Raw genomic sequence first — 25,126 nt, 5'->3', positions numbered from 1 at the left:
GAAAAGCGTTAAATAGATCCGTGTCTGATTTATTTGTTTTGTACAAGTGGCGATTAATATCTAGTGGTACTAGGATTGCAATTATGTTGAATCGCGCGCAAGATGAGTTTCGTTTGATAATGTCCTCAAGAGAAGCTCGAACAAAGTTTTATTATTCGGAAAACTAGTCAGTTGGAGTTTTATTACTCTATGATTGCAATTACCAAACCCCAACATTGCGAAGATAAAAACACCAATTGTTAAGGGTGAAGTTCCTTTAACACGATAAACGGTAGTCGCGGGAGCTTTACCCTTCGATCAAACCAAGATTTAGGATTGCAAAAGAAAGTAAACCACGATGAAAGGAAAATAAGATAATTTGATATTTCTTCAATGATGGAAAGGAATAACAAGGTCCCTATTTATAATTCTAAATACCCTAAGGAACAAAAAAATAATCCTAATAAATATGAAAGGAAATGAGAAATCAATACCTAACTAAATAATCTAGATATGGGGATAATTCTAGGGATTATGCTCGTATCATGCTCACTCTCTATTTGTGGCACTGACTCTTTGCCTTCACATGTGAAGACAAATGTTTGATCATCTAACACAGTAGAACTAATACGTTTATTATTCCATATCTCTTTCATATCTTGCATTATTGAGTTAGATAATTTAGGGATTGCATATCTTTTCCATATCTTGTTTGTTTTGCTCATTAAGTTAGTATTAGTATTATAAATATGACTATTGTTATTCTCTTCAATCAATCAATGAAATCATATTTATTTGTCTTTTATCTTTATTTAATTTTTTGTCTTGAATCCTAAAACTATCGATTGTCGACAGAGCGACGTTTCTCTGCGACTTTCTTTATCTTCTTCACTTGATAAGGGTTTTTCTCTTACCAAGAACACAAATTCATTAAATTTGCTTCTATCATGATAATATTTTATCCATAACCTCAACTCTGGGATGAAGTTTTTCTTAGTATAAATACAATTTCATGTGCCCCACCAAATATTGGACTTAAGTTGGATGGATGATATCAAGAATACAAGGAATGTATATGATATAGTACTACAAAGTGGAGATTTAAATAAATTATCTGGACGAAACAAATTAAATTTAATGTAGCCAATTAACAAAAGGTATTTTAAAATGGTTTGGCATTTAGGTGTGGGATCAGATTGCGACATTATATAGAGATGGTAGTTCACATGGGGAGCAATTCTTTCAAATGATAGCCTCTATTTATCATTATCATTTTTATTTATTAAAACATTACTTTTTTAGACTCACTTCTTTTCTCAATAATTTGCTGCTTGTAATCACATGCAAGTTGAGGCCCTTCCAATATTGCATTACCAATAATTTAATATGGTACTTTTCTTTTTGCCTAACTACCTTGTTGCAATTGCATTTCAACCATATCACTTTATCTAAGTCTAATTAAAGCGAAAAAGATCCATCGCACAAATCACGTTCGAAAATAATACTATCATAAGCATAAGACATCAATTGTATAAATTAAATACTACAGTAATTTATTATAAAAACATTAATCCAAACTTAAACCATCTAATCCAATTATCCAAGTCTACCTTCTCTTCTTTGATAATTATGTTATGGGCTGATGATTTTATTTATATTTTTGATGCCCATGCTAGACAAGGTTTGCCAGCCCACAAACCTCCCACTCAACGCATTTCTATATTTTGAATACAATAAGTAATTATTATGAAAAGTTAAATTAGCTTTAATATAGTACTACTATTGAAATAGCTGAAAATGATTGGAAAAACTAATTATTTATTGAAAACTTCTAAAAAGTTAAATATAGGCCATTTCTGAATTTTCAGACAAAAGACCAAACTTTTTAATCAAATTTTCACTAACTGATAAACCCCAATTCATATTCAATATGATTGCATATCAAAACAACTATACGTCTATACCTTTATGCATTACTCTTAAAGAAAAGTATTATTGGGTGTTTACACCATCTTAAAATTGTCGCATATACTAAATATGTCTAATCTAAATTTTTTTTACGAGATCGGCGTTAGTCCTTGTTAATTAAAAATTTCTTTTCGGCACGAGGTTTATGAATGATGAATAAAGTAAGTGGCAGTTAATTATTTAGCTGGCACGCAATTTACATAATTAAATTAAGCCGACTTCACCAAATTCAAATAAAATTCTTAAACTATTTATTTCCACACCAAATTAGACCACGCTCGATTTTCAGCCAAGCAGCTTCTCAAACTTTAAACAAAAAAGCAGTGATCACCAATTTTTGGACCCTCAAAAATAAAATAAAATAAAATTCAGAACCCCGAAAAAAATCACTGACATACAAAATAATTATCTTACAAATCGAAAGAAAAAGCAAATAGCACACCCACGCGCGACGAGAAGTCTCACTCGCGCACTCGCTCATCGATTGGCGTAGATTCCCCCACATGGGCTTGTCTCGGCGCGTGAGAAAGAAACAACGGTATCGACAAAGTTGAAAAATGGAGTTCGCAGAGCTGATTGCCCACATCGAAACCAGAGAAAAAGAGACGCATTGCTCTTCTACGGTCAAGATTCCTTCTTCCATCGATGCCAGCCGTTGATCTACCTAACCTTAGTCAAACTTCAACTATGCTTGGTTACTGCAAACAGTGGATTTCCCTTCTCTCTCTCTGCCTTTCTATTGTCTGATGATGAGATGAGAGAGTGTGTTTCAGCTTTACCCCTTTAACATGACTAAATCTGAATGGGGTTAGATTATTAGAGAGAGAGAGTGAGAATGAGGGAGATGACCATGGATTTTTTGCAGTTCCCTCTTTCTTCTCTTTAATTGTTGGATCTAAGTTTTCCTTCTCCAATTTCACTTTTTTTTAGTTTCAAAATTGGATCTTTCCTTTAAAAAACCATCTTTTGGGGATTTTTTTTTCCAATCGGCAGTTCGATTTGGTGTTGAAGAACTTGGTCTATCGATATTTTACCTTTTTATTGTTTGCGTTCTGTTCAAACGACTAATCATCACCTTTTGATTTTGGGGTGATGATGAGATGAGTGAGCTCAAAATAACTCCCTCCTAAAACAGTAATTTCTTCAATCTCTCTCCCTTGTTTCCCCCAAATTGTGCTGCTTCTGTTTGTTTCTCTCAGATCCGCTCCGAAAGTCAAATTGGCGTTGCGATTTCAGATCTGTTTCTGTTAGATCCGTGAAAATAGCTAAATTAGGAGACTATTCAATTTTGTGATAACCGCTAGGGTTCATTTATAAATCCCCAAATCAGAAGATGTGTCTGTTTCAGAGTGCGATGAATTACTTCCCGGAAGAAGTACTGGAGCACGTGTTCGATTTCGTGACGTCGCACCGCGACCGGAATGCGGTGTCGCTGGTGTGCAAATCGTGGTACAGCGTGGAGAAATTCAGCCGTGAGAAGGTGTTCATCGGCAACTGCTACGCAGTGAATCCGGAGCGGTTGATTGCTAGGTTCCCGCGGCTCCGATCGCTGAGCCTGAAAGGGAAGCCTCATTTCGCGGATTTCAATCTGATGCCTCATGATTGGGGCGGCCACGTGTACCCATGGATCGAGGCGCTGGCGAAGAGCAGAATCAATCTGGAGGAGCTGAGGCTGAAGAGGATGGTGGTCTCTGATGAGAGCCTTGAGCTGCTTGCGAAATCATTTCCAAATTTCAAGTCTTTGGTTATGGTCACCTGTGAAGGGTACACCACCGATGGCCTTGCTGCCATTGCATCTAACTGCAAGTATGTTTCGTCAATTCGATTAACTTCTTCCGTTTCAGATGATGAATTCCTTTTGAGAAATCTGATATTTTTGGATTTGGTTTTATGAATTCAATCAAGTTCCTCCCTTTTTATGCTTTGGAGTAGTTTTCTAGCTGTTTTGTGCAATTGGAAATTGTTCGCTTGAGTTTTCCATTGTAGTTTATCTGTTATTTTGTTGGTGATTTTGGTGTGGAATATAAATCTGGTCGATTTTGTGATCTTGATTTTTGTGTGGAATATAAACTAGTATACCATTTACTTTGATGGCTTGATTAGCTTTGAAATTGTATAATCCTCAAGCATATGTTTTACCATAGAATATTTGTGGAGTCATGCCTAGAGGATGAAGTAGCTTTTGGTAAAACTCTACCTTCCCGCACTAGGTTTCGTGGTTGTTTTCGATTACTTATAAATCAAGTAGTTCCTATGTTAGTCAGAGTGTGATGCTTATCGGTTTTTGATGACTGGACCTTGCACGGCAGGTTTCTTAGGGAGCTTGACCTTCAGGAAAATGAAGTTGATGATCGCAAGGGCCACTGGCTCAGCTGTTTTCCGGAGAGCTGTACCTCTCTGGTCTCTTTAAATTTTTCATGCCTCAAAGGAGAGGTTAATGTTGCTGCTCTTGAAAGACTGGTTGCAAGATGTCGTAACCTTAGGAGTTTAAGACTCAACCACGCAGTGCCTCTGGAGGTGCTTCAGAAGATTTTAGTGCAAGCCCCTCAGTTGAATGATTTGGGTACTGGTTCCTTCACACATGATCCGAACTCGGAGACGTACGTCAAACTGAAAAATGCTATGAAGAATTGTCATTCGATTAGAAGCTTGTCAGGGTTTTTGGATGTGAATGGACGCTGTTTGCCCGCTGTCTACCCAATCTGTGCCAGTTTGACGGCGTTGAACTTGAGTTACGCGCCTGGGATATTCAGTAATGAACTTACAAAGCTAATTCGTCACTGCAAGAAAATAGAGCGGCTTTGGGTTTGTTTTTCTTCTGTTAAGCTAGTTTTTTGTAGCTACTTGTTTTGCTTTTCCCCTAAGAATGGACTTTGATTACGCAGATTTTAGATACCATTGGAGACAAAGGACTCGGTGTCGTGGCCAACACATGCAAGGAACTACAGGAGTTGAGAGTCTTCCCATCTGACCCTTATGGCGTGGGAAATGCAGCTGTAACCGAAGAAGGGCTGGTTGCTATATCAGCTGGATGCCCGAAGCTGAACTCTATCTTGTACTTCTGTCAGCAGATGACTAATGCTGCCCTCATCACAGTGGCCAAAAACTGCCCCAACTTCATCCGTTTCCGGCTGTGCACCCTTAATCCGATTGTACCAGATGCAGCAACCAACCAACCCCTCGATGAAGGTTTTGGGGCAATTGTCCAGTCATGCAAGGGCCTGACGAGGCTATCAGTCTCGGGTCTACTGACGGATCAAGTCTTCCTTTACATAGGAATGTATGCCGAGCAGCTTGAAATGCTCTCAATCGCATTTGCTGGGGACAGCGACAAAGGGATGCTCTACGTGCTCAACGGGTGCAAGAAACTGAAGAAGCTGGAGATCAGAGACAGCCCGTTTGGCAACATGGCACTTCTATCGGACATGGGGAAGTACGAAACAATGCGATCCCTTTGGATGTCCTCATGTCAAGTGACCCTCGGAGCTTGCAAGACTCTAGCAGAGAAGATGCCACGGCTCAATGTTGAGATAATCAGTGAGAATGAGGGTGGTGCAGGTGAGGGTGAGGCCAGCCTTGATGATAGGGATAGAGTGGAGAAGATGTACTTGTACCGGACTCTTGTCGGGCCTCGGACAGATGCTCCAGATTTTGTACGGACGCTGTAGATGCGGTGGCCGGAGCTGTTCCTGCTATGTATTATGTAGCTTTAGGTTCTTAATTTAGACACTACCTATTTATGCATTTTCTAGTTCCACTGATGGCTTATTGTTGTATATGGTGGGGGATTATTCAATTGACTTCAAACTCTGTATCATGCTTTTGTTTATATCAACTTCTCACCTCAAATATTGCTTCTTTTTATCTCAGTCTCCTTTCTTTAAGATTGATTTCTTTTATGTTATGTGTTGGTGTCAAATTCTATGCTAGACAATCAAATAAGAATACTCTTGTGCCTGCAATGGCAGTTTTAACACAGAAAATTTAGCACCTGCTATTTGAATTTTACAATTATGATTTGAATACACAATAAATTAAGATTAGGAGCTACTAATTTTATTAAGATATTTCTAAGAATAAAGAGTTTTTAATCAATAACGCTGAACACTACAATCAAACTGATAATTGGGTAGAATTAACATAATATTTTCAGCAACTAGGTTATATTTAAAATTAAATGTATCTCATTTAAAGGCCAAAAACGGAAGTCTACATGGTATCTTAGCTATTTTGTTGATCTTTAATACTCACTTTATTGGCATTGAAAAGATACCGTAATATACATATAGTAGGAATATATTTTTTTTTACCATACCACTCCTGAATAATTTTTAATAAGTACTACTCCATAATAATCACTATCATAAGTAGCAGAGCGATGGATGCCTTGATGGATTATAACATACAACTTGCATCAATTCAGACACGAAACTATACCAACGAACCGCAAATTTCTGTCAGATGCATTCCACCATTGGTAACTATGAGAACTCTCAACAAAAGCAAAGCATCAAGGATAAAAAGGGCTTTTTTAGATAGCTAAATATCAAGAGAGGCCGATGTACTACCAAGCTATCTCAGGGTCTAATGTCTATTGCTACAAGTGTGAAATTGTACTAACAAAAACCAGAACCCGAAAACCTGTTACAGAGTAGAGGGTGATGAGGTTGAAACATGTAGGAATCTCAAATCACTTTGTTAATTAGCGTTTCTTCTTGCTTCCCTTAGCACTACTGGATGGACTCCCCACCAGGTACACGAACAACACAACAATTAATACCACCGAAACAAGAGATCCGTATTTTTGTAGCAGCTTCTGCAAAGAGGATAAAAATAGTAAATACAAGGGAAAGAAATTGGAGTGTTTCATACTTATTATTGTGTAGATTTGTTGCTTTGGTATAAGATTTCTGTATTTATGGGAAAAAAGTTAGAGCGTTTCATATTATTGCTAGTAGTATGGCGTAGCTCATAAAATGTTTGCTCTACTGACAAGATCATGTATTCATAATCCACACAAATTTTCATATAGTATTAATAAATAGCGAAGGAAGCATATTTCTTAATTTTAAGTTCTGGAGGAGCCATAAGATTGACATAGCTGATTAATTTGAACATAAAATGAAGCACACAGATATAAAACGATGCAACAACCTCAGATGTCAGAATCAAGGATAAACGATCCAAATAAAAAGAATCAATCAAGGAGTAAAAGTTTAACTCACCTTTGCCTAAATTATTTCAGGTGCCGCCATAAAACAATTCCATTCCAAAAGACAACAAAAAAAAGTAGAGACAGTATTAGTTAGTAAAAAGTTGAAGTGAAATTATCGAGCTAATTTTCTTTGCAACTTACCCAGTCAAGCTTCTTCACCGGGGGCCTATCAGCTAGGATTTCAAGTGGTAGGATTGGAGTTGAGAATGCCTCCTGAAAGGTCAAAGTTCAGAAATAACGCATACTTTCCAAATTCGATGTTAGGATAACATGCATAATTTTCTGAAAATGACAGACCTGGAAGGTGGATTTTGTAGGAATACGATATTTTACTACTGCTGGTGGGCTATAAAACACAGTTTTCGTTTTTGCCTCCAACTCAAAGGAATGTGATAGAACTACCCCACTGAACATAAACAGCAATAGTGAGTTGATGAAATAAAGAGACTAAGTGCAGGTATAGATTAATCAAAGGAATACCGTTTTCACTCAATAATAACTTACGCATCAAGCCTTTCCCATGAGACTGAAGTGTTACCAGCGACAATGCCAAATACATCACTAGACCAGTTATCATCAATAAGTGTAACATCGTAAGCAGTCCTAAACATACAGAAGAGTATTGTGTTAGAACATCATTGTAGGATATGGTACAATTATGCAAGCGCAATAGGAATCAAAAAGGAGTTTTATTCCATTTAAGAATGAACACAGGTAGGAAACTGTGACATTCTGCTAAGTTTCATTGTCCTTTACTAACAATGCAAATAATTAAAGTCAAACTCATGGATCAAGACAGATAGTGCAATTATCATTTTAGAGATTCTAATGGATTTGGAAACATCAAGATCAAGCACTCACCATCGAAAGTCAATTGGTAGTCTGTTTATACTGGATTAATATTTAAGAGAGCTTGCACATTAGACTAGTACACCGATCACATTCAAAGGGAGCTGCATGTATTGCCATTTGCCAGTACAGGAAAGCACACCCCAATTTCTCAGTATCTAACAAAATCTAGGAACAATTAACCTCCGAGTTATGAATAAAACCCCCTCAAAAACCACTGATTTCAATAAACCCCCTCAGAAATTGCATTAAATCAATGGAATTACTTTGCATGTGAGCTGAATCACAGCAATCTAACGAATTGCAATCAATAGAATCGCAGATCTGAAAGGAAAAGGGGGAGTATAACATACGCGGATCCTTGATTGTAAATATCGATGGAAACGGCGATGCGGTCGGAGCCGGATTTGAGCCTAGTGAGAGAGGCCTTCTTATGGGCGACGATGAATGGAGCTTGGGAGATGGCGATCGTGGATGCGGGCAGTAAGAGAGCGGCGAGAATGAAGATCGGGATGGCGAAATTGGAATTCGCCATTACTGCTTTGAAGGAGTGGAGCTCAAGGGCAGAAGAGATGTGTGGAGAGTTGACGACGAAAATAGGGCTAATTTTAGCGAATTTCCGATCAATATACACTTCCAAACGTGTCCTACTGGAAAACTAAAAATTGGATTTAAATTGTTACTGTTGATTAAAAAAAATGGGCTTGTTGCACTTGGGCCTTCATTGAACTAATTGGATTTAAATTTTAATGTTGCTTCTTTTTTCTTTATTCTAATGGCCCTTCATGAAGAAAAGCAGTGACAACTTCGTTGTCATCAACTCATCATCACATGCTCACAGCTCATATGTAATGAAGACAAAATTGGTGAGGTTAGAGAAGTATGACTGTATGAACATCACTTTATTCTGAAGTAGAAAATTGAATTCCACATAGGCTTCATTTCTCAAAACTAAGAAAATTATCCGACTTGATTTGTAGTTTGTATTGTTTTATTGTTTGTATGGCTTCTTTCATTTGAAAAAATCATCAGGAATAAATCAATTTTAAAGATTTTACATTTTACTATAAAATATGATTAGATACTCAATGTGTATGCAGTTATACCGATGAAATTTCTTGGCAACTTTCTCGATGGTTTGAATACAAGCTTGTATAGACATTGGCAACTTTGTCGATGGTTTGAATACATGCTTATATAGTATATTGTATAGATATTTGTGTGCATTATAGTCAAGTCGGATCCATATATGCATCCTCTACACGCTTTCAGAATTGATTTGATGATATATAGGCACACGTCACAATAATTAAGTCTGAAATTTGTAGATATAAGTCTGATGGATTGATACATATTGATATATTCACTTATGATATTATAATTGTGTTCACTGATATACCTAAAAATAAGTGTATTGATACGTGTATGTACACATGACAATAATATGGATAACAGTAACATAATGACATTATAAGTTAACACAATTGATAGTATTCACATTTTCACTCGAACTGTAATTGATATTAAAGACTAATTGCATTGATATGTAAACATATACTACATAATATGTATACACAGTCACAATACAAATAAATCAGAAAGTAGTGATTGACAATACTACCTCCGTCCCAAGTTCTCAGCTCTTTTCTTTTGGATCATCTTGATCGAACCACATAAATCGTTTGTGTGTTCTTGCGTTGGCACTACCATTCATCGTCTTTTATAATAGATATCCACAACATTGTCAGATACATAGGAAAATAAAGAAAGGAGGCAGACAGGACATGGAATTCGTGATTGAAAACACTACCTTCGTCCCCACTTAAAGTGGAGCATTTTATGTTCCGAACAAGATTTTTTGCAAGTTAAGTAGAGAGAGAATAAAGCAGAAGAGAAAAAATAAAGATATTTTCATTTCAAGCCGTCCTAAAAAGAAAAAAGTGTCACCATAAATGAGACATATGGAGTATAAGTTATTGTCCAGCTTTAAAGTTAGGGACTACTACTCAATGAGATTTATGACCATCACACAAGAATGAAATTCCAGTGTGTATGTGTATAGCTTCTGTAAATGGAAAATAGATATAATAGTATGAAATATTGAAGAAGAGAAGGCCTAACATGAAAGAGAAGAGGCTGTCAAGTTAGCCAAAGGAGACTGCCCAAAACCACCAAATTAATTCCAAATGGATTTAATCAACCAATGGAGCAGGCAAGTCATCCTTGGCTACCAAACACCACTCTTACCATCATGCAAGGCCTCTCTTCCTCTCTCTTTCTCTCTCTCTCTAGGTGAAGAAGCTGCATTGATGGGAAATGGAGGCCTAACATGAATGAGAAGAGTAAGTAAGATTAGCCAAGGAGACTGCCTAAATCCAACAAAATCAAAAATCAAACCAACATCATTCTTGATGAGTTTGGCACAGGCAAGTCATCCTTGGCTATCAAACTTCAACTCTTATCCTCGTGCTAGAAACTCATTTCCTTATATAGCCAGGCTCTCTATCTCTTCGTGTGTGTGTGAATCTGCATTGATGAGAAATGAAGGCCTTGCATGAATGAGAAGAGCAAGTGAGACTAGCCAAAGAGACTGCCTAAATCTCCAACAACATCAAAAATAAATTTTAATGTTTGATGAGTTTGGCAAAGGCAAGTCATCCTTGGCTATCAAACTTGACTCTTATCATCATGCAAGAATCTCTTTCCTCAAATAATAATCCTCTCTCTATTGCATTGATTTAAAAGGAGGCCTAGCATGAATGAGAAGAGCAAGTGAGATTAGCCAAGGAGACTGCCTAAATCCCAAAACCTCAAGAATCAATTGAACTTGATTTTTGATGAGTTTAACACAGGCAAGTCATCCTTGGCTATCAAACTTGAACTCTTTCCCTCATGCAAGAACACCTTTTAGTTTGTGATGATTAGACTGCAGCTTGAGCATTGCTATTTATAGACAGCCATGATTGAAATGCTTTTTCTTTTTTGGGCAAATTTATTCTATTTTCGTCCATTCCTTTCTGCAACATTATCTCACTGCCCATAAAAAGAATATGTTCTGCATGGCCCCAATGCACAGCACTTATCTCTTTTCTGCATCATGCATGTATATGATCACCTATAATTATTGCTCATCAATTTATTTTATTTCAACAAAACAAATGGATATCATAAAGAACTTAACTATGTATGCTATATGAGTATTATGCACATCAATCATAAGTATAAGACCTTCAAAATTAATTATGTTTAATGATATATATTCTGAAGTTTTCTAAAAGAATTAGTAATATTAATTTTTGCCTTACTTTGTTGAACAAATTAATACCGTGCATAGTAAATGTGCATGAATACCCACAAGATGGGCTTGGATGTGGGGGTCTATTCTGAAATTGACTAAAAGAATTATAATATTAATTTTTATCTTCATTTTGTAGAACAAATTAATACTACATGTGCATGAATGTCCACAACATATTGTTTGGATGTGGGGGCCTATAAGCGAGAGGCGACTTATAGATAATTTTGAAGTTGCCTAAAAAGAATTATTAATTTCTTTTCCTTATTTTGTAGAACAAATTAATATCGTATGTACTAAATGTGCATGCCCACAACATTGATTGTATGTGGTGGCCTATGAGTTAATAGTGACTTCAAACTAAGATTGAAATACAAATTTGGTATTTAATAAATGCATGATATCGTGGCAAAAAGGAAGGGGCAGAAAACCTTAGGCAGAGATCCTAATCAATGTTGTGGGCATGCATATTTGCAGAATTTTATGAAAATAAATTTCTAAGAGGTTTCTGAAGAGCTGTGCTAATGTTTTAAATCAGTTTGTATTCTTTCACTTTTCTAGACTAGTTCTTTTTCACTCCTTTTAGCTTCAAGAACCAATTTTTAATTTATTCTTAGTCTTTTCCATTTTACATCATTTCTAGTATTTTTTATGGAACACTTTTTTTGTTATTTACAATATACGTATGAAAATAAAAAAAATAAAAATAACTGAATTAGACGACAAAGTTTATATATTCCCTAGATATAAATCAAATGAAGAAATAAATTTATTATTTTAAGCATCAAATTATACATAAGATATTGTTCCAATAGCATAAAAGTGGCTTATATTGGTGAATTGGCTAGAATGTGGCTTGTGCAAGTGTGTATGCGTTCGAAAATAAGTAGCGCAGAGGGGTAGGGAGTGTGTTTTATAAAAAATATAAAAATTTGATCAAAATTTATAATTTTACATACCAATATCCATCAAACAATAAGATACTAGTGTATCAATACTAATTTTTTTAAAATACGAAAATGAGTCGTAAATTTGTGTGCTTAACTAATCGGTAGTACTAAAATGAAAAACCATCTTCCACAATGTAGCCTTGGCCCTGAGTAGTCACATCAATTTTGTTATATATGTGGACTACAGAAGTAATTCCATTGACTACTTTAGTTCGCACTTTTTCTATTAAACTAACTCGCGTAAGGGTTGACATTTGATTCGAACATATACATGGAATAAAAATAGAACAACATCTATTTTAAAGTTGCATCAAATTTGACTATAATTAAATCATATAGCATCAAATTGATTGTGTGCCAAAAGTCATAACTCGTGCTTCATTCTTATGTAATGGCATTAATTCTTTGATGCCCCACTTGAAATTTCCAACCAATGGTCCAATGCTCTTTCCACTTATGAAATTTGAGTTTATTGCTAATGTTACTTATCGCCCATGAATAGTTAGTAATGAAGTATTAAGCCATGAACACAAAATAACAAGTAAATAGAAATATCATAGAAAATAATTAATGTGCATATAAACATGGTCTTTGCAAAACTTACTACACACTAGGAGTAATCCGAGAGACTATGGCTATATCATTACAAAACTAGACGATACTCTCGAAGTGGTGTTCGGTTTCCTAGATAAAATAATATCATGATATAATTTAAAATTGGGTTGTGAGATTATTTTAGTCATAAGGGGTTAGCTAAGACTAATTATCCCATAATTATTCATCTAGGATTGAGTTGTGGGATTGAATCCAATGAACCAAACACACTGCATTTTTAATCCCGGGATTCAATTTTGCAAACCGACCACTCGGTGGATGATGTTGATTGATACAGACCAAACAGGAGAATTCGTTCCAAAAAGACTAGCCTGAGAGAGAGCCCATTTAGTCTATCTCACAACTGATGTGGGAATTGACCCCGTAACATTCGACCCTCCTTTAAGGGCCAACGTCCTTGTTGGTCACGGCTGGTGCTTTGCTAGGCCACCACTCCGAGTTCTCGTTGGTCACGGCCACATTGGTCACAACAGATTCTTTGTCTGACCACCACTTCGTTGGTCACGGCGAGTTCGTATCCCGACCGCCACTCCGAGCCGTTTGGGCTCTCAGTGAAAACACAAACACCAATTGATACAGACCAAATAGGAGAACCCGTCCCAAAAGACTAGCCTGTTAGAAGAGATAACCCATTTAGTCTATATATTTCACATCAGTTGTTCTCACAACCGATACGGAAATTAAGTCCCTAACATTGATGGTTAATCTTGATCAATCATGCTCCGGGGTTGTGGAATTGTGTATTTGTTTGTAAATACATGTGATAGGGTTTAGCCTATCAAAGGAAATAATTTAGAGAAAGAGCATGAATTTGTAGAGAGAAAAAGAGAACAACCCTAGTTGAAGTTCTAGGGGGCGTTTTCAAGCCAGAAGAGAGAACGAGATTAATAATTTAATTCTTCATTCTGCTTGATAATAATAAAAGACTTCACGCATATTATAAATATGTGTGGTATAAAAAAGATCTCCTAAACTAGGGAAGTAAATCAAAAGCAAATCAAATCCTAACCACTAGAGAAAGTAAATAAAATCATATCAACTAAATAATACTAAAACATATATAAACTAAATAAATATATGGAGTAAATATCAGCTCCCTTCCAGAATAAAATAGAATATCAGGTCCCTATCAACATGTCTCAAAGAAATATTTTTAGAACTCCCACAATTTCAGTATCATTGAAATATAATGAATATGAATTGCCATAGATCAATCCTGTTTGCTACCGGGGCAGGACAAGAAAGAATCAAAATCTTTAAAATTGTTGAAGGGACACTAATTTGAAACTTGCTGTGAAGATGTTGAAGAATTGATATATAAATAGGAAAATTTTGAATTTTTTAAATAATAAAGAGAAGGGGGTCACAGGTTCGGCCCGAGCACACGCAATGCCAGGCCGGACAACAACAACGGGGCGCATCCTGGGAGCACGCAACGCCGGGATGGGATGCAACCGGGCACGGCCCCAGGCCTCTCGTGCGTCCCTGATCGCTGCCCTGGCCGCAACTCCTCCTCCTCCATCGCGCTAGGACGTGGGCCAGGACCCGGGTGTTGTCCAGCCGTCAGCATTGGGGATGCTCTAAGGCCATCAAAACTAATAGCGGCGCTTTCAAGGCTGGCAGACGCCTACAACAATTCTAGCCATCACTAAAAGCTTGGTGGGGCAGTGGTTTCACGAATTTTCAATTAGTATTTATTTAATTTTAATGATTTGTTCTATTGATCCAAATTTAAAATTATTTTTGAAATTTTACCTATCTATATACCCATTCATTTCGTTATGTTGAGTACTATTAGGAGTTTAAATTAGACAATTATTGTATTTTTAGGTACTACTATTAATTAATTATTTAAATTTTGAGATATTTTAAAAAAATCAGATAATAATAAAAATAATGATAAATTTGAAAATTGAAGTAGTATCTGAAATGAGATTTTATTCTCATTTTAGATGTTTGTAGCTCAAATTGCCAATGTGATAATTGGAAAAACGACTGAAAACGTGAACTTCACCATTTCTATGACTGCGGTAGTACTACGTCTATTGAGGGTGACTAGGGGTGGGTCGATACGATATATCGAATCGAAAACGTTGTATCGTGTATCGTATCGAAAATATCGATATGAAAGAATTTCATATCGTTATCGTATCGAAAGTTTCGATATATCGAATTTCGATATATCGAACTTTCGATATAAAAAAATTTCATATCGTTATCGTATCGATATTTCGATATATCGTACCGAAATTCGATATATCGTTAAATATCGATATATATCGAAAATAAAATATCGATATATATCGAAAATTTCGATATATATCGAAAATTTTCGATATATATCGTATTTTCGATATAAAATGATATATCGCGATATAAGGAAATTCATTTCGTTATCGTAACGAAAACTTACGATACGGTATCGTATCGTATCGAAAATTACGATATATCGAAAATTCGATAATTTTTCGATATTTTTCAATACGATACGAGCGATATATCATTTTTTCGGTATTAATTATCTCACTTTTATTGCTTTGATCTTTATTACTAATTGTCAACATATATATAAACTTATGTTGGAAAAATGTCATCTTGTCACCTATTTTCCTCTTTTTCTTGCTAACCATATAAAATGATTATTCAGCACAAGATTTTCTGGGCGATTGTAACTGCTGACCGAATATCAATTTTAAATACTCCCACTCTCCAACCTCTCCCATAAATTAGATAAATATATTTAATGGAAAAAAGAAAAGAAAAAGCAGAATCTTTGAGCTAAATTGTTCAAATACAATGTATGGAACAAAATCAGTTAGCAACAGCAAAATTGTGGTGAAAAACTCCAAATCCATTAAAACATGCTCATAAATGCATGGATGTAACAATACTTTATTACAGATAAACATAAATGGTTTGGAATTCAAATGTGGTCCGAAAATGGGTGAGATTTGAGCTTGTATGCAGACATGAGAGTGAGAAGAAACAAGCAGGTGGCAGCCACGAAAGACATGATGATCGACGCCATAACCTTGTCGCAGAATCTCTCAACTTGGTCGCAAATGGGTATCCAACCCGTCTCACTCTGTCCGAACCGCCCCACGAACCCGATTGCCGTCGCAGCCGAGCATCCCGACACCAACACAACCAAACTCACCTGCCAAATTAATAAACATACATACATACCGTCAGGAATGAACCACTCGCCCCCTTAAAAGTCCTTATAAGCAGGAGCAAATGCAGAAAATATCATAGTAGGGGCTCACTATATGTCTATAATTAAGTCTTGAATGATATCTACTCCACTTAGTAAGGGCAATATATGTCTTTTAATTAAGTCTTCAATGATATCTACTTACTTAGTAAGGGCTATGGATGATTTTTCAAATTTAAAAGAATTTAGAAGTGGAAAGAACAAAAAAAATTACATTTTGGGTATGGGCTTAAGCCTCAGTACCCTTCCCCGAAGAGTCGGGATCACTATTTTGTCGATGTGAGATATATATACTCAAATTAAATTGAGAGAGAGAAACAAAAATTGTGGATTAATTACCATATCATGCAAGAGCAAATAGAAGTAATTTTTGGGGTTTGATTTAGGGCGGTTGAGAGAAATGACGATGATCAACGAGAGCAAGGTCAAGCCACATATAACAGAATCAGCAACAACTTTGTATCTGCAAATCAAGAAATTGAAGCATCAAGAACTTTGTAATAAATCTAAAAATAAAGAAAAAGAAATAGTGTAGGTGCTTGAAAGAAGAGGAATAGGTGTAGGTGGCGTTGACGGTTATTCCGAAGAGAGAAACAGTCTGGTTGCTGGTGAGCATGGTGACGGCTCCGGCAATGGAAAATGCAATTACCAACACTCTGAGGGCCAATTCTGCAAAATACAAACCTTTCTTCCTGCTCATTTCGGACGCTGATGTCGACACAAGTCAGAAATGGAGAATTTAATGGAGGAAATCTAGAAAGAGAAGGATTTAGATTGAATCCATCTCCTTAACTTAACTTGTAGATTGGAAAATGAAAAGGAGTGAATGAGGAGATGGACAAGTGATATTGGAAACCTTATTCAAGATATGCTTCTACGTGTAACGTGTGTGTGTATATATATTACGTGCATATATAATTGGTTTTAAGTATTTTTTTAATTTATTTTAAATAATTAATGGATAGTACTCCCACCAGTCTTTTTCAAAGACATTTTATTAAGAGGCATTGTGATTTGTAGTAAATTTTAAGTAATTGTTCAATTTTATGAAGAAATTAATGGAATGTTAGTGTATATTTTAATATTAGTTTATAATGAATTGTGAGTGAAAAAAAATTAAATAGATTTTTAAATTATAGACGTTCAAAAAAGATAAATGAATCTATCGTGGATATAGGTGCAATCATCTAATACTCATTCGAACCTAATTATGGAGAAAAAATTCAGTTCACTCTATTTTGTTTATAATAATATTTTTTGGTATACTAACAAAAATTTAATATAATAAAAATAATTTTTGGTCACTCTAATTTTATTAATTATCTTTATATTTTAGCATAGAATATAAATATTACCAAATTAACGTGGCATGCAAAAAGAAAACAAGAATTATACTGCATAATCATACATATAGATAATTTATTGTGCACAATGCTAGCAATAAGAAAAAAAGAATGCCATTAAATTTGTATTACTCCTTTACGCAATGCTAGCAAAAAAAATATACTTCTCACAATGTAAATATTTGATGACTATTACCTATGTAATTTTTTCTCCACAATATATACTTATTGTGAAAGATTTAAGTGCATTAAATACAACGTAATAATGTGTGTATATAGAGGTATATGTGTTATATAAGGGACATGAAAATTATCTATATATGTGCAGCCATGTGTGTTTAAAGGTGGAGATGTGGTCATGTATATATCTGGTTGTCAAAAATTTATTGGTAGGACATACCACATCAATTGTCTACCGTGATATACCGGGAGCACTGAATTTTTTCTCTTAATTATGAGCCTCAACGTTGTCAGTCATCCAAGGTAAATCATGGAGTATATCATTGAAAAAATTCCTCATAGTTGATTGCACCTTTTATTTGTTATTTTGCCCATTAATTATTTGGATTAAATTCAAAACACCACATTTGATATTTGTAGCATAAATCTTTAATTTATGTTGATTCATATTTCTTTTGGGACGTCCCAAGAAAGAAATACTCTTTTATTTAAGTTATAATAATATTTGTAACAAGATTATTTTATTTTATTGACTTAATAATAAAAACAAAAGAATATACAACTAAAAAAATGAAAACACATTTTTATTTTATTGATAAGTTATCTCCACCATATACAAAATGTTACTCCTTTTAACTTCTCCAATCATTATTGCATGTTCTCCCATAATCATCATTTACTTTGTTGCCTTCCAAAGCATGTAATCTTTCTCCCATAATTGCAAATGTCTTTGGCACCTCCATTGTCAGTTATAAGCAACTCCATTATGGATGCAAAAATTTCACAAGTTATTCTTCATGGAGCTGCTCAAGCACAGATTTATCCCTCTGTTAAATACTGATAATGAATATATTTATTTATAGGGAGTTTAGATTTTAGAATTTGGAAATAGACTTCAAATTTTCCTCTTAAATTTTGTAAGAGAAACTAGTCATTTTTTCTTCTTCTTTTTGTGGAGTTATGGAATGAAGACTTTTTGGAAATCATAGAATATATTCATTTCAATTGTAATATTCCATTTTTTTACTTGTGATTTGAATTTTTTTTCAAAAAGGGAAGACAATAAAAAATGGATTAAAAATTCGAAATATGAACACAAATAATAAAAATTACACGATCAAACTTGCAAATAATAAAAATTACGCAATAACTCGCCGCGGCTAATACCCCTGCCCCGTCCACGCCGACTACTCGGCTGTGGGCTGTCCGCCCCGGCGCATCCTTCCAGCGCAATATGGAGCCGCGCCACCGCCGTGGAGTCGCCGGTCGCCGGATCCCCTATTGTGTACACTCTAAATCGTTTACTTTGAATTGGATACATATTGGGCTTCAAATGATAAGATAGCTTTTAATCTTGGTAAGACATAGACAAGTCTTCTTCATTAATGGATCGTTGATGATAACTTGTTGATCATTGACTCTCATCGTTATTGCTAATTTGGATCCGCCGATGATCACAGCACAAGAGCGACGCCGTAGGAGTTCAGGAGATGTGGTAAACATGGGTCATAAATCAAAATATTTGAAATTAAACTAATTGTTTTAAATAATTTTGACATTTTAACTTATTACTGAATAGTCATGCCTTTGGATAATTAAATTAACATAATGAAAGAAAAAGAGTTAGGATAAAATAATTATTCCGTGGTTCTCCAATAATTAAAAAATGTAGGAGTAGAAAAAAAATGAGTGATAAGTTGTATTTTTACATATTAATATAATAATAAAATGAATTAGATTCATCAAATTAAATGTGACAATCAATTAGGCATGGACATGAAGGACAGAGATTAGAAGAAGGTAGAAGAAATAAGAAGATTAATTAAGTGAAGAAAGTAAATGAATGTGTGTCACTTTTCACTTACTTTCTCAATTATTCAAGTCAACAAATAAAATGATTGTCACTTTCGCTAATCTCAAAACATAACAAATCCATGGCCGCCGCAGGCACTGCAGCATTCGCCGCCGGTATCTGTCCGTTGACCACCCGCCGCGATGCCACCCCGACAATCACCCCAATCTTCAAATCCAAGCTCTCCGTTTCCGCATCCGCCGTTCGGACGGAGAAGCAGCCAGCTCCCTCCGTTTCCGACAACGGCGCCGTGGCGAAGAAGCAGCGGGCGCCGCCGCCGAGTAGCGCAGCTCTGGAGGAGCGGCGCTCGACTTTGAGAGATTACTTCGAGCAGAGCAGAGAGTTGATTAGTAGATCGGATGGCGGACCGCCGCGCTGGTTTTCGCCCTTGGAATGCCGATCGCCGCTCAAGGATTCGCCTCTTTTGCTCTACTTACCTGGTTACCTTATCTAACTATTTCTATTTACTTTATTTTACATTCATTTGTTTATTTATTTAGTCCGTTACAAATTATATTTATTTAAGGGAGATGATCAAAGTATAACTAATCTTATATACATAGCTACAGAACACGAATTTAGTTCACTATAAGAGCGATTTAGTTCAAACACGAATTTCGTGTTTTGTAGTTATACATTTAAGTAGTGGTTGCCCTATATCACTACTCGAATTGAAAAATATATTTATATTCTCCAAATGCTTGCAATCAGGAATTGTTCTGTTTTTGCAGGTGTGGATGGAGTAGGAATGGGGCTTTCATTGCAACATCAAAGACTTGGGAAGTAAGTTTTTATCATTTATTTATAGATTTATGTATACAGCAAATGTGATTGATTATTGAATCATGTGTGACGCTAGGATTTTTGATATATGGTGCATGCACATCCCCCTCACAGACAGAACATCATTCACAGGTTTTTCATCTCTCTCTCTCTCATCACAACACAAACTAGCTATGGAAATGTAGAGGCAACTAAACAAAGGATTAAGTGATTTACTTAGTATAATTTTTGTATCTCACAGACCTGGTAAAGTTTGTTGAAAGTGCTGTCAAGACAGAGCATTCTCGTGCTCCAAACAGACCGATATATCTTGTCGGGGAATCTTTTGGGGCATGCCTCGCGCTTGCTGTTGCTGCTCGTAATCCAGATATTGATCTTGTATTAATCTTGGCTAATCCAGGTACTTCTTGCCTTGGAGTTCTTACATTTGCTACAAATCATTGTCTTAAAGGGGAACTAGAATAGCATCTGAATTGTTTTCTGTTCAATCTCTTATCGACAGCCACATCTTATGGAAAATCTGTTTCACAAAGTTTGTTGCCGTTGTCAGAAGTGATTCCTGAGCAACTCGGTTCCAGCTTGCCTTATGTGCTAACTTTGCTGTTAGGTTAATGTTCTTCATCTTCTATCATGTCTGTTTAAGTTTTTGATAAAATGTTAGAAAGATCAATGACTTGTAGTACTAGTATTCATATGATTTTTTTGCTTATTAGGTAACCCTGCAAAGAGGGTGACAGCAGCAGTGAGAGAGAATCTTTCTTCGGACCACGTGATTGAGGAGCTATCTCAGGAGACTATAGCAATGTCCTCATATCTTTCTGTAAGACTCATAACTGCATACATAAATAGGTGAAGATTGTATCTGCCTCAGTTTTTTTGCAAATTGATTGCTATCTTGGCTACTCGCTTCGTACTTTTAGTTCCATAGTTTTATGATATTGTATACAAAAGAAGATATTAATAACAGTTTTCTTTTTCATACACATTTTTTTTTGTGATATAACCATATTTGCAGAAAGTTTCTGTGGAATGATATGTGGATTAGACTTATTTCTCACAGACTAGCTGTAGAATTTCACATTATATTCAAGAAAGTAATGCTTAGGGGCCACAGGTCCTTTCTAAGCTCTTCAATGTAGAAACGCTACGCTGGAAGCTCAATTTGCTCAAATCTGCTGCTGGATTTGCTAATTCACGACTCCATGCAGTGAAAGCTCAAACTTTGATACTTGCAAGGTAGCCCATTCTTTCCATCTTTCTGAATATGATGATCTAGTCAGTTATGTGTTACTCAAATTCAGAATTTCAACACAGATCCATCATATTTTTCTACTGTGAACTCACTAGCTGACCTCATCATCAATATCTATCTTATTGTTCTTCATCTTCAATCCAATTCATGTTGGATTCAGAAGTGTTCTGCCGTGATGAAATATTTACTTTGCAGTGGACAGGATCAGTTACTTCCAAGTACAGAGGAAGCAGAGAGACTTCGTCAAGTGCTGCCAAAGTCTAAAGTCCGTCTATTTGAAGACAGTGGTCATGCCCTCTTTTTGGTAGGTCGATGCCCCAATTTACCATAACAGATAGCTATGTTAAACGAGGATACATAGCAACAATCATATACCTAGGCTGTCTTTGCATGATCGTGTTAACGTAAACTTATCTATTACTACTACATTATTCCCTTGAGTTTGCCACTCCATGCTGCATATTGCACATGTTAATCTCTGGTATCTATTTTCACTCAGGAAGATGGCATCAGCTTGATCTCGATCTTAACTGCAACCAGCTTCTACAGGCGTGGACAACGCCACGATCATGTCTCAGATTACTTGCCACCGTCCCCCTCTGAATTCAGGAGAATCTATGAACCACAAAGGTGAAATAGAATTTACCTATCTACCAACATTTTCTTTTTCAATAGTTCAAGACTACTTTCCCTTTCCGTAGCGAGTTTATCTTTTTCTGAATATATTTCTTTTGAAATCAGTTGGATTGACGCTGCTACTGATCCTGTAGTCCTGTCAACTATGGAAAACGGAGACGTCATTAGAGGTCTTGCAGGAATTCCTTCTGAAGGGCCAGTACTGTATGTTGGTTACCATATGATGCTTGGCTTTGAGATTGTGCCTCTCGTGTCCCGTTTCTGGATTGAAAGAAACATTCTTTTGCGAGGGATTGCACATCCAATGATGTTTTCCAAGTTGAAAGAAGGGAGAATGCCAGATGCATCAGCCTTTGATTCATTCAGGATCATGGGAGCAGTTCCTGTATCAGCACCCAATTTCTTTAAACTTTTTTCTTCAAAATCACACGTGCTCCTCTACCCTGGAGGAGTGCGCGAGGCTCTTCATCGAAAGGTGGTACAAAATTTGCCATCCTGTGATGAATCGTAAACAAATTTCTCAGCTGTCATTACATTTCAGGGCGAGGAGTACAGGCTATTCTGGCCAGAACAGTCAGAGTTTGTGCGGATGGCAGCTAAATTTGGAGCAAAAATCGTGCCTTTTGGCGTTGTTGGAGAAGATGATGTTGGCCATGTAGGCTTGAATACTATCTCTTCAATCCACCCTAGTTCTTCAACAACAGAACACGGACATTCTAACACAATCGTATAATTTTTTTTGTCAGTTGCTCATGGATTACGATGATCTGAGGCGCATTCCATATTTCAGAGATTCTATAGAAGAGCTAACCGGGGAGGTGGTGAGCCTGAGGTATCTTTACATGCATATCCATTAAATCCCTTGTTCTTAATAAAGTCAAGCCGATTATGTTATGAAACGCGACACACATGTCTGTTTCCTTTTATATTGACATGCATCTCACCACAGGAGCAACGCGGTAGGAGAGGTTTCAAACCAAGACGTTCACCTTCCAATCATCGTGCCCAAAATACCAGGCCGTTTTTATTTCTTGTTCGGGAAGCCTATAGAGACTAAAGGTCGGTTTCTTGCATGCTCAGCTCTTGTGTTTCGATGTATCTTTGAATGTGTGTTTGGTTGGGATCATGTGTTTGTTCAGGAAGACAGCATGAACTGAAAGGCAGAGAGAAAGCTCAAGGACTGTATTTGGAAGTGAAAAGTGAGGTTGAGAAGTGTCTTGCATATTTGAAGGAGAAGAGAGAGGGTGATCCGTATAGGAGCATATTTGCTCGTTTGAGTTATCGGGCAACCCATGGGTTCGACTCCGAGGTACCTACTTTCGATTTCAGCCATAAAGCACAGCAATAATGTTTAAGGTCAGCAATGGGTTCAAAAGAAATTAATACGATTGTGTTATACATTCTACATTGCCACATAAACTATTCATCGAAAATGTTATTTAGATATTCATATTCGTCCTAGTTAGTTTGAATACATGTACCTGTACATTTGAGTAATAATAGTCGAAGTAGATTCGTTCTTTGTTAAAGCCTAAGTACGGTGGTCATTTGTTCGAGAATGAGAAAGATTTTTTGAATGGCTTGTGGAAAAGTCCCTTAACAACGCATTTGTTCTTTGTTTATAGAGATTCATTAAAGTCACAAATTTTGGCCATTCTTGTAAGGTTTAAAAATGAAATATCCAATCACGAAGTTTAAATTTTCTCATCTGTGTATAAAGTGATATTTTTTGATGCGCTCAAAACGATATTGTTCTACTAAAATAAGAAAATAAAGAAAAAGAAAAAAAAAATACTACTTGAATTAAATACGAGCAATTGTTTTGAGGATCATAAAAAAATATTTATATATCCATGGATGAGGTAATTGTCAAAACTGAAGCTTGCTGAGGAAAGAGGTGATTGTCCCATGCGATGGTAATAAATTTATCATTATTTTTTGCATCTGATCAGCCAAAAGAAACCCTAGAAATGACCTAGACACACACCCAAAATGGTAATTTAATAAAAAAAAAAAAACCAACACGCTTGGGTGAAATTATTGGCAAATTGAATTGTGTTTCGAATATTAGTAAGTTCATCCATATTTTTTTTATGGGATATTGGCACCTAATATTATGGAACTTTCAAAAAGTTGGATTTTTCCCCACAAACTTTGAAACTGGCAGTTTGTTATTTTTCACCGAAGAAAAAATTCTGGCAAATAATATCATGATACGGATTTTTTTTCGTAATCGACAACAACTTCGAGAACTTCAAGTTTTTCAATCTTTGAGGATAGTGTTTCTTAAAGCACACCCTCCAAAATTGTTCTTCAATCTATTAATATAGCTCAAATTTTTTTATTGGTGGGAAATAACAAACTTGGGGTAAAGTTCGTGGGAAAAACCCAACTTTTTGAAAGTTCTATTATATTAGGTGTCAATATCCCTTTTTTTATTGAAAACATACGAAGGGCAAAATGGTAAAGTCGGTAAAGAGGGGCATGGGGATCCAAACTCGAAAATATTCTTCTATTTTAGAACATCAACAATGGGAGATCTCCTCGTCTACCTCTTCCCACATCATCATTCCCATCAGCTTACTAAGTGAGAAAGGAGGGAAGAGACTGCAGCTCTGCAATTAAAAGCATAAACCAATTATTAAAAGACTTACTTAAATTGATATAGATTATAGACTATAGGGGAGTGATCAATTGCTAACTCATCATTTAATTGCTAATTACAACTAATTTAAGGCCATAGGATTTTAGAAAACGTGTGGTCTACAATTTGCCACGTGTAATTTTTATTTTTATTAATTAAATCGAAAAAAGATAAAAAAAACTCCAAATTATGGTTTTGGATGAAAATGTCAATATAGTGTTCCGAAAATATCAACACAATACTTTAAAAATGTTAACTCATTGCTTATATTGACATTCTACATGTATTATATTGACATATTTTACATAGTATGTTGACATTTGTGCTGTACAAAAAAATTAAAAAATTTTG

The 25,126-nt window shown here is 35.8% G+C and overlaps 5 protein-coding genes across 7 annotated transcripts in view; 2 read left to right on the top strand and 3 right to left on the bottom strand.

Annotated features, from left to right (window-relative positions):
* The window catches only part of LOC125198379 (probable magnesium transporter NIPA8), a 784-nt gene extending 568 nt beyond the window's left edge, over positions 1-216 (bottom strand). Inside the window, exon 1 of the mRNA XM_048096737.1 lies at positions 187-216. Within this exon, the coding sequence (XP_047952694.1) occupies positions 187-216 (30 nt within the window). The remainder of the gene's footprint in view (positions 1-186) is intronic.
* Positions 217-2,226: 2,010 nt separating this feature from the next.
* LOC125201897 (translocon-associated protein subunit beta) lies at positions 2,227-8,648 on the bottom strand. 2 transcript variants are annotated; one of them, XM_048100197.1, is made up of 6 exons: positions 8,365-8,648; positions 7,667-7,765; positions 7,460-7,568; positions 7,304-7,375; positions 7,173-7,178; positions 2,227-2,247 (listed from the first exon to the last, which is right to left on the bottom strand). In XM_048100197.1, exons 1-6 carry the CDS (start codon positions 8,544-8,546, stop codon positions 2,233-2,235), a joined length of 483 nt encoding a protein of 160 aa, XP_047956154.1. In that variant the 5' UTR covers positions 8,547-8,648; the 3' UTR covers positions 2,227-2,232. The 2 variants fall into 2 exon arrangements, with proteins under 2 accessions (XP_047956154.1, XP_047956146.1); XM_048100189.1 differs by lacking the exon at positions 2,227-2,247 and adding an exon at positions 6,380-6,763 and having other exon boundaries at positions 8,365-8,644.
* Positions 2,667-5,816, top strand: LOC125201886 (protein AUXIN SIGNALING F-BOX 2-like). The gene is made up of 3 exons (XM_048100180.1): positions 2,667-3,753; positions 4,257-4,752; positions 4,833-5,816. Exons 1-3 carry the CDS (start codon positions 3,281-3,283, stop codon positions 5,613-5,615), a joined length of 1,752 nt encoding a protein of 583 aa, XP_047956137.1. The 5' UTR covers positions 2,667-3,280; the 3' UTR covers positions 5,616-5,816.
* Positions 8,649-15,707: 7,059 nt separating the features above from the next.
* Positions 15,708-16,945, bottom strand: LOC125201508 (CASP-like protein 1F2). Its single transcript, XM_048099655.1, has 3 exons — positions 16,625-16,945; positions 16,425-16,548; positions 15,708-16,028 (listed from the first exon to the last, which is right to left on the bottom strand). The coding sequence occupies exons 1-3, from the start codon at positions 16,783-16,785 to the stop codon at positions 15,795-15,797; spliced, it is 519 nt and encodes a 172-aa protein (XP_047955612.1). The 5' UTR covers positions 16,786-16,945; the 3' UTR covers positions 15,708-15,794.
* A 2,531-nt stretch (positions 16,946-19,476) lies between these two features.
* LOC125201507 (phytyl ester synthase 2, chloroplastic-like) lies at positions 19,477-23,713 on the top strand. 2 transcript variants are annotated; one of them, XM_048099653.1, is made up of 14 exons: positions 19,477-19,900; positions 20,192-20,243; positions 20,320-20,375; positions 20,485-20,643; positions 20,746-20,850; positions 20,957-21,063; positions 21,370-21,479; positions 21,691-21,799; positions 21,995-22,125; positions 22,237-22,606; positions 22,673-22,786; positions 22,878-22,963; positions 23,081-23,190; positions 23,271-23,713. In XM_048099653.1, the coding sequence occupies exons 1-14, from the start codon at positions 19,543-19,545 to the stop codon at positions 23,477-23,479; spliced, it is 2,076 nt and encodes a 691-aa protein (XP_047955610.1). In that variant the 5' UTR covers positions 19,477-19,542; the 3' UTR covers positions 23,480-23,713. The 2 variants fall into 2 exon arrangements, with proteins under 2 accessions (XP_047955610.1, XP_047955609.1); XM_048099652.1 differs by having other exon boundaries at positions 21,358-21,479.
* The last annotated feature ends 1,413 nt before the right edge of the window (positions 23,714-25,126 follow it).

This window comes from Salvia hispanica, chromosome 1 (assembly GCF_023119035.1).
Source record: "Salvia hispanica cultivar TCC Black 2014 chromosome 1, UniMelb_Shisp_WGS_1.0, whole genome shotgun sequence".
Lineage (NCBI taxonomy): Eukaryota > Viridiplantae > Streptophyta > Magnoliopsida > Lamiales > Lamiaceae > Salvia > Salvia hispanica.
Note: the sequence above shows the minus strand (reverse complement) of the source record. Positions and strands in the feature narration are given on the sequence as shown.

Excerpts from the sequence above, each read along its gene's own strand:
- LOC125201886 (XM_048100180.1), top strand. The coding sequence starts at position 3,281 with ATGTGTCTGTTTCAGAGTGCGATGAATTACTTCCCGGAAGAAGTACTG. Across the intron at positions 3,754-4,256 it reads GCCATTGCATCTAACTGCAA|GTTTCTTAGGGAGCTTGACC; the intron begins GTATGTTTCGTC and ends CTTGCACGGCAG. Across the intron at positions 4,753-4,832 it reads AGAAAATAGAGCGGCTTTGG|ATTTTAGATACCATTGGAGA; the intron begins GTTTGTTTTTCT and ends TTGATTACGCAG.
- LOC125201897 (XM_048100189.1), bottom strand. The coding sequence starts at position 8,546 with ATGGCGAATTCCAATTTCGCCATCCCGATCTTCATTCTCGCCGCTCTC. Across the intron at positions 7,569-7,666 it reads TCATGGGAAAGGCTTGATGC|TGGGGTAGTTCTATCACATT; the intron begins GTAAGTTATTAT and ends GTTTATGTTCAG. Across the intron at positions 7,376-7,459 it reads CTACAAAATCCACCTTCCAG|GAGGCATTCTCAACTCCAAT; the intron begins GTCTGTCATTTT and ends TTGACCTTTCAG.
- LOC125201508 (XM_048099655.1), bottom strand. The coding sequence starts at position 16,785 with ATGAGCAGGAAGAAAGGTTTGTATTTTGCAGAATTGGCCCTCAGAGTG. Across the intron at positions 16,549-16,624 it reads ACCTATTCCTCTTCTTTCAA|ATACAAAGTTGTTGCTGATT; the intron begins GCACCTACACTA and ends CTTGATTTGCAG. Across the intron at positions 16,029-16,424 it reads ATTTGCTCTTGCATGATATG|GTGAGTTTGGTTGTGTTGGT; the intron begins GTAATTAATCCA and ends TTAATTTGGCAG.
- LOC125201507 (XM_048099652.1), top strand. The coding sequence starts at position 19,543 with ATGGCCGCCGCAGGCACTGCAGCATTCGCCGCCGGTATCTGTCCGTTG. Across the intron at positions 19,901-20,191 it reads TCTTTTGCTCTACTTACCTG|GTGTGGATGGAGTAGGAATG; the intron begins GTTACCTTATCT and ends CTGTTTTTGCAG. Across the intron at positions 22,126-22,236 it reads AGAATCTATGAACCACAAAG|TTGGATTGACGCTGCTACTG; the intron begins GTGAAATAGAAT and ends TTTTGAAATCAG.